General features: G+C 33.7%; 1 protein-coding gene across 1 annotated transcript; it reads left to right on the plus strand.

Annotated features, from left to right (window-relative positions):
* Positions 1–7,871: 7,871 nt before the first annotated feature.
* LOC109621221 (tripartite motif-containing protein 2-like) lies at positions 7,872–10,571 on the plus strand. The gene is made up of 2 exons (XM_066073310.1): positions 7,872–7,959; positions 8,322–10,571. The coding sequence occupies exon 2, from the start codon at positions 8,356–8,358 to the stop codon at positions 10,018–10,020; it is 1,665 nt and encodes a 554-aa protein (XP_065929382.1). The 5' UTR covers positions 7,872–7,959; positions 8,322–8,355; the 3' UTR covers positions 10,021–10,571.
* The last annotated feature ends 528 nt before the right edge of the window (positions 10,572–11,099 follow it).

Raw genomic sequence — 11,099 nt, forward strand, 5'->3', positions numbered from 1 at the left:
AGGCTTAGTTACTTATCAAAATGCCCAATATACATATACATTTCTCGTTTTACACTAAACAGTCTTAATCTGGAAATAAAAAAACCTTTTTCTAATTTGAACATATTTTAAATGCAATAAAGAAAATACCATATGCTTGAATGCACATGTATTTAATTTTCTTGTGAAAAAAAATACGCTTTTTTTGGTGAGTATACATTTTAAATTTAAATGAATGAAGAGTTGCCATGTCAACTGCCAATCAAATCACAGACATTTCTGTTCCTTGGTGATGGTGTCTAGCGACTCGTTATAAAATCCAAGTAACGCTAGGAACAGAAAGCACAGTCCTTTAACTTCCTGTAATGCCTGATAAATAAATGATGCCGTCTCTCTTGGCCCGAGCTGTTAGATGGTAAAGTTTCCAGATGATACCCCTCCCACCCCCTGCCTGATCACTGCTCCATCAGAACGGGGTAAACCCTTAAAGGGGATCATAGTATCCAAGTGACTGGCCTCTATTTGATAGAGATATTGGGGAGTCATGCGTGGCCATCATCCAGTTCTTATTGGCATCACTGGTTACATGTATTGTTTTCTTCCTTCGAACAATGGCCTCCATTTTAATCAGGATTTTTTCGACACAAAATCACCTAAATAAGAAAAGAACTTCTTGCTCGCCAATGTAGAATATTGGTTAATTTTTCAACATCTATCATATTATTCAATTACTTCATTTGAATTATTCATTGTCTTCAGTTTTACATTACATTTTCAATTGATAAAATTTCACCAAGAATCTACATTGATCATTTTAATAGATATCATCTAAAAAATCATCAAATTGTTTCAATATGAGATATCAAGATATCTGACAGAGTCACAACAACAAACATCCTCTGTTCATAATCAACCACAATCAGACGGTGAACCTGACCAAAAACAAGGGGACAAATCATCAAAAGTCCCTACATACACCCCGTTCAATCTAGATTTACTGCCATTTCAAGTTTCAAAACTTAAAACATTTGTACGAATGCCCTTGAGCGATATAAGGGACGCCTGGTACTAATTATGAACACTTCAAGTTTATCAAGTTATCTTTAAGTTATCTTTTATTGAAAACATAAAAACCTCCCCGTTCTTTCAATTAACCATTAGATCTTCTTTAGATTTTCAGATACTGAGTTTATGTTTTATTGGTGTTCTAAAAATCATTTAGTAGAGAAAAAATCCAAATTTTTATATGAAAAATTGTTTATTTTGCCATATCTGTGTAAAGATATTTTTCCTTTAAAAAGATTAATAAAGTCTAAAAAAAAAAACAAAAACGATAAGAGTTTAGTGTATCTAAATATAATAGATTACTTCCCTTTTGATAGTCGTTTCTATCACCACTTACAGAGTGTAACTCTTTTTACAGGTCATCACCCCCTCAGACCAGCTCTCCTGAAACAAGATAAATTTTACAGGCATGTTAGAAAATAGAAATACTAAGTACAGAACAAGACTAAAGAAAAAAAACGTTTTGCGCTCATCAAATCCATTTCTCTCAAATTCAAGAGAAATTGTTATCTATTCAGCGAAAATCTTTTGTTTCTTGACGCAGAAAGGTACATGTATACTGTCACATTGTGTGACCAAACAACGGCTAGTTGCTTTAAGTAAGTGTACTCTAAAGCATAAGTATCAAGTTATCTTTTTATTCAAAACTACTAACTACTTGAAGTCTTTTCCACAAACGTTCAAGAATTTGACCAATTTCTACTCATTTCATCTTTGCTGTTAACCTTCAGTCCAAATTACTTTGGGTTTCATTTTGTTGATGTTGTTGTTGAGTTATGACTATAGTTAAAAGCTATGGAGGGACAAAAATAGCCACAGTCCCTCGTTCTTTTACCCGAGTCTTATGCTGCAATGCCTGCTCTATCGTAATATCAAGGTAATTGGATGTCCTCTCTGCAGCCAAATCATGAAAAACGAAATAAAAAACAAAGTCATGTAAAGGTCCTTACTTCATCTTATCAGGCAAACCATTTGAACTGTGTACAGTATGTACTTCAGAAACTAGTAAATCAATCCATACATGTTGACTGTACTATCACCTATAGATAACTTAAATGTTAATCACATTGCAGTAGATGCCTCGATCACATGCACTCGGCACACCTCGACCCATTTGTACCTCGTAGGTTACGGAATCGGCCGGTGTTTGCCGAATGGCCTCGATCTGGGAACTCTCTCTCTCTCTCTCTCTCTCTCTCTCTCTCTCTCTCTCTCTCTCTCTCTCTCTCTCTCTCTCTCAAACATATCCATTTTAGGTCTAAATTTGAAATTTTTACTTTAACATTAAAAAAAAAGCTAAAATAGGAAAAAATATAAATGTTTACACATTTGTATCTATTTAAAAAATCATAAATTAAACCATGAGCTGCAAGGTTATAACAAATGGCATATATAAATAATTTAATTTGTAAAGATTTAAGGTTATAGTTAATATATATTTTCACATTGTTTACCCAGTCATAATGTTTTTAGAGTATGAATGATATATTATCATAGTTTACGACGCATTACTTTCCAAATCAGAGATAAAGGGGGTGTCACCTAAAGCACGTGATGGTGACACTATACCAAAACGTCAAAATACAAGTATCACCTGTTGATTTGCACAGATTTGAAATCTGTTCATGAGGAAAAAGACCACACAAAGTAGTAGGTATTTGTATTTAAATTATTATATCTAAATCTGCCGTTGAGTCCTTAAAGGTAGATAAAACCAAATTCTGCCTAAAAGTAGGAATGCGAACCAATTTACTTACAATTTCTAATTTAATTTTCTTTTACGTCAATTTAATATAAAAAATTAACGTGGAAAACCGACATACGCTAAAATATATTGAAATTTTTTTTTTAGATTTCTTTTTTTAAAATCCCGGCAAGATGTCTATAAGCATGGACCTACGGCATAGTGCCCAGGATGTGTTACGGTGTGATCTCTGTGAGACCTCGGTCCCCCCTGCTGAGTGTTTGTACTGTGACATTTGCGAAATACATCTGTGTAGCCCATGTGTGGGGAAACATCTATCCAACAAATCCACAGAACACAAAGTGGTGTTGTTTGAAAAACGGGGATCTACTACGAAATGTCAAAAACACTCTTCAAAAATATGTGAACTTTACTGTGAACAATGCAACATTCCTATTTGTGTGCAGTGCGTTTCTTCTAAAGAACACAAATGTCATGAATTTATTGACATTGTGGAAACACTAAAGAATAAAAAAGAAATCATACTCAAAGATTTACAAGGCCTTGAGAAGGTCATTTATCCTAAATATTTCGAGATTGCTGCTATTATCCCAAGACAGAGAGCTGATCTGAATAAAAACTCTCAGAATTTAAAAAAAGCTATTGACAAACATGGAGAAGACTTGCACAGAGAAATAGACAACATGATCAAGAAACTAAAATCAGATCTTGATGAAATGGACTCCAAATATCTGGCTGCACTAAATAAAGAGGAAGTGGAAATCACAGCCATCATTTCTGAAATCAAACAGATCATTGATGATCTGAAGAAGTTACTAAACTCAAATGATGTCAGTCTCGTCTCTGCCTACAAATCCAGAAATGCTGATTTCAGAAGATTGCCTCCTAAACTCATAGTTACCTTACCAAGTTTTAACCCTGAGAAAATGAACAAGGAACAGCTTTATCTAAAGTTTGGTTCTTTGTCGGCATTGTCTATTATCATAGAAGAACATGGAAACACAATGGAGTTTCCCGATGCTGAGTCTTCTCTCCTGGACAGATCTCTAATTGATAAACCATGGATCATCACAGAAATAAAACATGAGTATGGAAATCCTAATCAATTAAGCTCTGTGGCATGCATATGTATGAGTAATGAAGATATTTTGATAACTTACGGAAGAAAAATAATGAGGCTGTACAACCTGCAGGGAACACTAGTGAAGTCAGTCGAAACCATGCCAGGAGAGTCGGCACGGGACATATCAGTCACAATGAGTGGGGATCTAGTTTATATTAATGAGAGTAAAAGAACTGTGAACATAGTGAAGAATACACAGATACAGACATTGATCAGACTACAGGGGTGGATACCTTGCAGTGTCTGTAGTACCTCCTCTGATGACCTCCTGGTTATCATGGTCAGTGACGATAACAAACAAACAAAAGTTGCGCGTTACTCTGGATCCACAGAAAAACAAAGTATTCAATATAATGACAAAGGAGAACCTTTCTATTCATCTCGTATAAATATAAACTATAAACACATCTGCGAGAACAGGAACCGAGATATCTGTGTGTCAGATGTTGGATTGCTTGCAGTAGTGGTGGTCAATCAGGCTGGGAAACTCCGGTTTACCTACACAAGTCTTTCTTCTACTACCAAGAGATCATTTGGTCCTCGCGGCATCACAACAGACAGCCAGGGTCGGATCCTGATAACAGACCGTACCAACGACTGTATCCACATCCTGGATCAGGACGGACAGTTCCTCCGCTACATTGACAACTGTGATTTACAGACTCCATGGGCCTTGTGTGTTGACACCCGAGGCAACCTCATTGTTGCAGAATCGGGAACGGGTAAAATAAAGACAATCAAGTATGTAAACAGCAATAAATAAAACGTATGTAAAATAGTGAGCAAAGGAGTGTAAAGTTAAATTGAATCTGTTACATGTATACACGACAAAAAATGACTGAAATAATATGCATTGTTTCTGTAGATAAACTGACTGTATATGAACATATTGTTTGTGTCAATATATCAAACCTTTTATCATATTAAATAAATAATTATAAAATCCAATTATCGTATTGTTGATTAAAGTAATTTAAAGTGTTTACACATTTAATGTCTACGCATGTCTTCTGATGGAAATGTGTTTGTTGATTTTAAAGAATGTGAATGTTTTTATTACAAGTATTATTTTTAAAAGAAAAATATTACCAAATCAAATCGATAAAATGATACCCTTAACACATATTTGTGATTTAAGGTGGTATATGGTGGATCTGTCAGTAATAATGCGAACGAAAATACATTATAATTTAAAAAAACTTTCCTCGGTTTAGAATTCTTAAAATTTTACAATATTTGACCAAAAGGTATGTTTAAAAACATTTTGAAAGGTAAAAATTATAAAACCCCAAGCACAAATCATGACTTTAAGGTTCGTAGTTAAGGATCAAACCAATTACAATACGCTGAGTGGTAACCATTTTTGAAAAGAAAAAATTGTTAAAACAAAGAGTACTTTTTGATGTACTTTCATCCCCTTTAATCAAAAGTGCCTCAAGCCACCTTTATTCTCTCATCCAAAGCAACAGAATGAAAAATGAAAATACAAATACATTGAAACACTATGCAATTTATTTCCACTTTTTACGGACATTAGTAAATACATTTCCAGTGATTTTTTTTATTTTAAAGTGCATCAATGTTATAAAATCAATAGTTTTGAAAAAGTTTTAGATTAAATATTTCAAACTTCTTTAACCATAATCATATTTTCGGTACTTAAACAAATTCAACTGATGTCGTACTGCTTGATTCAAAGTCTTTCATGACCCTGGAACATAATTTCTTTGAAAATTCAGCAAATATAGAAAACAAAAGGAAAAAGTTCTCAACATGTTATTGTCATTTTCTTTTAGTTTTAAGCAATTCGAATCACCTGTGTACAAATTCAACCATATAATAATACCAAATGATAAAACATAATAAATGAAGGCTTACAACACGTTTTTATTATAATGCAAAGCAAAGATATTGAACTACAATGCTAGTCGACCTTTGCATACAGAGATTAATTTTTTTTTAAAAACCGAAATATACGAATAATTGTTTTTAAACACTTACTGTATAGTATGCATTTGTGCTTGATATATGTGGTGGGTAGATTTGACACTCGTACGCAGTACAGTTAAGGCAGCCATTAAAAATATCGGCATATTTTTGTGATGAAAACACGTATACCTTAGTTTAACTGGCATGTCCTTTTTAAAATCAATAACAGTCACTCAAATGCAATATATTTCTAAAATATATATATAACAGTACAATATTCTATGTTCATAGTGGTCACGTGATATGGCAGTCGCATGGTACAAGCAGATGTATTTGTGGTTTTGAGGTCATTTAAAAAATTCAATATTGCAAGGGCATAATCATGTCAAAATTCAGAACTGAATTATAAAATAACTTGACGTTATATTGTAGATTTTGAAAAACGTTGCAAACTTTTTAAAATAACATTATTTGTTAGTGAAAACCGTAATATATGATGCATATGTTGAATAATTTTGTTAATTTCATTAAAAAATAATTAATTTGTAAGATTTTACAAGGATCGTAGAAGTTTTTAAGTTACATAGCATATTTTAAATTCACATGTAAAAATTTGCCAGGATCAGGTAAGTGTATGCCCTTGCTATTAAGTGATTTATTTGGGTACTCAGCTTTAAGATATACGATTTTTCATACAAAACCGAGGTTGCCTCCTTATACGATGCATACTTTTAATAAAATGAAAATAAGACTATATAGGTAGCATTCTACTAATGATAATGTTGAACAAAATATTCATTTATAATTTTCCGTTAATCTATGACATCTATTTTTCTTCGCTATAAAACTGCATGATAGTTTTTATTGACTTATCTTAATGTGTCATTTTTAATCATATGACGTCATATTTTGTAGTACAGCAAGAATGACATATCGCTTATTTTTCAGTGTGTACGATATAACGGACATCAAAATTGTAAGTAATAGCATTACTTGTTTTCAATTAAAAGATAATAATAAGCGTAGTTTGTTAATAAATAGATTAATAAGTACTTTTGAGGTTTGTAATATACTGTGATGTCATAATGCACATTTTCCGTACTTTTTGTCCGAACGGAGTTTATTGACAGCCTTAACTGTGCTGCGTAAGAAATGTGTATGGCGTTTGTTTCATTGTTTAGCTGATTCAGTTTTATACCGAAACACGCCAATTATCGGTTTTGTACGATTGTTTTATTTCAAAATGTAGGTTAGCTGTACATTACTAAATTAGAACAAACATTATGATGGTACATGTAATCAACGACATTAATTCTGGCTTCTGTACGTTTTGTCCGTTATTCTACAAAGTGTGTGTAATTGGCAATGTATAAGTGGTGTTCGTAATAATTTCCTATTTTTTACTTTATGGTAATAATACGAACTGTTACGTTTAAAACATTATTTCTGTCCGAACGTTTTTACCATTTTAGCTACAAAATATCCGTAAGTGACCCGCGATATACTAAAGTAACCTTGTCATAAACTCGTATAGTTTATACGTTTTTGTCAAAAATAGATTTTTTGTGAAGCAGATTTGTTTCCTGAAATAATATACTTATTGATGATTCCAATCAATAAAACTAAATACAAGTCATGCATACATGTACATATTTCGCAACCAAGATGTAAAAAAACAAATTTCGAATACTCCAAATGACTGTTCATGTAATGATATACTCGGGCAAATGTGAATTCAAAATTTATAAAACCTGTGTTAAATCTTACATATACATCCTATCAATGAATAAAAATATGAATAATATGAACTCGGATAAACCTGAAGCCTGTTTATTAAATACAAATTTTTATTCAATGTTAAGAAGAAAAAAACCACACAATGGTACCCCAGGAAAGAGAATACATGTATATTGGTAAGTATTGGGGTATTTTCTTATATTTTGTACATAACCACTACTGTACTTCAATATAGAAATCTTGCAATTTTTTCAACAAGCATGCTAATCGCTTCCAGTACTTTCAATACTTTGATTCTAAAGGAGGCGTAGATTCAATCACGTGATGGTAATGCTAGACCAGGAAGTAAAAATACAAGGATCGTCACGTTGATTTGCACAGATTTGCAATTTGTTCACGTAGAAGTAGGGCACAACATGTAGTAAGTATTTGTACATGTAGCTAATTTATCGCAGAAAACTGTCGTTTGGTCTATAAAGGTTTAATATAACCTAAACATAATGATAAAAGTACAAACTAAATGTTGCGTAACCAGGTCATAATCTAGGCCTACAACACGGGGCACTTGTTTATGCAATGAAGTTTGTTGAATAACCGATACTATAATAGTACTCTATAGTATATTATGATAAAAAATAATATTATTATACTACCTACGAACTTTTATCCCAAAAACAAGCGCATGTGACCATTGTTGTTGTTTTTTGTCGTGAATAAAAGAGAATTTAGCGAATGGAAACTGCAATATACGCTTGAATAATTTAAACTTTTATTTTCTTCCAGAATCTTATTAAAAATTCAATTAAGGTGTTTCAACATGGACCCCAAGGGTAATTGGGCCCAAGATGTCTTACGGTGCCATCTGTGTGAGACTCCGGTCCCTCCTATGTACTGTGACATTTGTCACATACATCTGTGTAAGGCCTGTGTGGGAGAGCATCTCTCAGACGAATCCACAGAACACAAAGTGGTGCCATTTAAAAAGCGGGGTTCAACTACGAAATGTCAAAACCATTTTTCAAAAATATGTGAACTTTTCTGTAAACAATGCAACATTCCTATTTGTGTAAAGTGTGCTTCTTCTAAAGAACACAAAGGTCATGAATTTATTGACGTGGTGGAAACACTAGAAAACCAAAAAGAAATCATACTGAGAGATTTACAAGAACTAGAGAAATCCATCTATCCTAAATATCAGGAGATTGCATCTATCATCCCACTTCAGAAAGCTGATCTGAATGAAAACTCCAAGAAACTGACAAAAGCTATTGAGAAACATGAAGAAGATTTGCGCAGAGAAATAGACACCATGATCAAGAAACTGAAATCAGATCTTAATGAAATGGACTCCAAACACCTGGCTGTACTAAATAAAGAGGAAAACCAAATCACACGCACTATTTCTGAAATCAAACAGAGCATTGCTGATCTGAAGAAGTTACTAAACTCAAATGATGTCAGTCTCATCTCTGCCTATAAATCCAGGAATGATGAATTTAGAAGATTGCCTCCTAAACTCACAGCTACCTTACCAAAATTTACCCCTGAGAAAATAAACAAAGAACAGCTTTATGAACTGTTTGGTTCTCTGTCAGCATTATCAATCAAAACAAAAGAACATGGCTACACAATGGATTCTCCTGATGCAGAGTCATCTCCCCCAGACAGACCGCTCAGTAATGTACCACGGGTCATCACAGAAATAAACACCGAGTTTGGACATAATAATCCAATACGCCGTGTGTCATGTCAGAGTAATGGAGACATTTGTACATCTGGTAATGACAAAATGATGAGACTCTACAATCAGCAGGGTGAACTAGTGAAGTCAGTCCAAACCAAGTCAGGGAGCAGGCCAGAGGACATAGCAGTGACTAGAAGTGGGGATCTAGTTTATACAGATAAAAATGATAGAACTGTAAACATAATAAAGAATACACAGATACAGACAGTGATCAGACTACAGGGGTGGAGACCTCTGAGTTTCTGTTGTTCCTTATCTGGTGACCTCCTGGTTGTCGTAAACAGTGATAATAATGAAAAAACAAAAGTTGTGCGTTACTTTGGCTCCACAGAGAAACAAAGTATTCAATACAATGACAAAAATCAACCTCTTTTTTCAACAAGTCTCCTTAAGTACATCTGTGAAAACAGGAATCTAGATATCTGTGTGTCAGACAATAGAGCTTGTGCAGTAGTGGTGGTCAACCAGGCCGGGAAACTTCGGTTTACCTACACTGGTAATATCCCTAGTGCTACCTTGGGATGTCCACGCGGCATCACTACAGACAGCCAAAATCGGATCCTAATAGCAGGCAGCAACAACTACATCCACATCCTGGACCAGGATGGACAGTTCCTCCGCTCCATTGACAACTGTTATTTAGAGAATCCATGGGGTTTATGTGTGGACTCCAGGGACAACCTTTTTGTGGCCGAGCACGGAACAAGAAGACTGAAGAAAATTCAATATTACATGTAAATAAACTGTGTTAAAAATATCTTATGGCATCACTACATATAGCCAGGGTCGTATCTTGATAGCAGACTGTGACAACCACCGTATCCACATCCTGGATCAGGACGGTCAGCACCTCCGCCACATTGACAACTGTCAATTACAGATTCCATGGAGTTTATGTGTGGACTCCAGTGACAACCTTTTTGTGGCCGAGGTTTACACAGGCAAAGTGAAGAAAATACAATATAACAAATAAAAAATGTGTTAGAACCAACATATTTACTGTGGCAATGGTTATAAATGTGATAATTTTAAGAGCTTCTGTAACATATATTCTAGTATAACAGATGTAAACAAACTGATCGAGTGTATATTCATATAACTTGTGTAAACAGACGGATTGTTTTGTGTACATGTGATAAGCGAAAGCGAAATGTTTTTATTCATTGAATGTATTTTATTAATATATACATGTCTGCAGATTAAAATGTTGAATTTATAAACTTTACAAAAATAAATTTGTTTATTCATATCTAAAATGTAAACAGATTAAATTCAATCATCACAGTGTTGCATTACTTAATATGATTTACGTACCATTAAGCTATTTGTTATATTTGTTATATTTAATTAAGGAATAAGGAATCATTCTATGAGTATTATGAGGTTATATTTGCATATCCATTGTTTTTTCCCACTGTAAGTCCATACGGAGGAACTGCAATTATTTTTCTATATTCGCATTTGCTCTGTTTGATGTTTGTAAAACATTTTACCCCTTCCCTTGGAAAATTAACGTAAACTGCAAATAACTGGAATGTTTTAAGTCCAAGGGGTATAACTCTGTCGAAAATTGCTCTATCATACCCAATATCGATCTTGACCTAGATATTATCATAATAAACCTGTATACTAAATCTTCCAGTATTGTTATCCTCTGCGAAGAAAATGAACGAAAACTGCAAATATCTGGAAATTTTCTACGTCCAAGGGCCATGACTCTGTCGAAAATTGCTCGATCGTACCCAATATCGAACTTGACCTAGATATTATCATGATAAACCTGTATATCAAATTTCATTTCAATATGTTCATCCTCT

Source organism: Magallana gigas, chromosome 10 (genome assembly GCF_963853765.1).
Source record: "Magallana gigas chromosome 10, xbMagGiga1.1, whole genome shotgun sequence".
Classification (NCBI taxonomy): domain Eukaryota; kingdom Metazoa; phylum Mollusca; class Bivalvia; order Ostreida; family Ostreidae; genus Magallana; species Magallana gigas.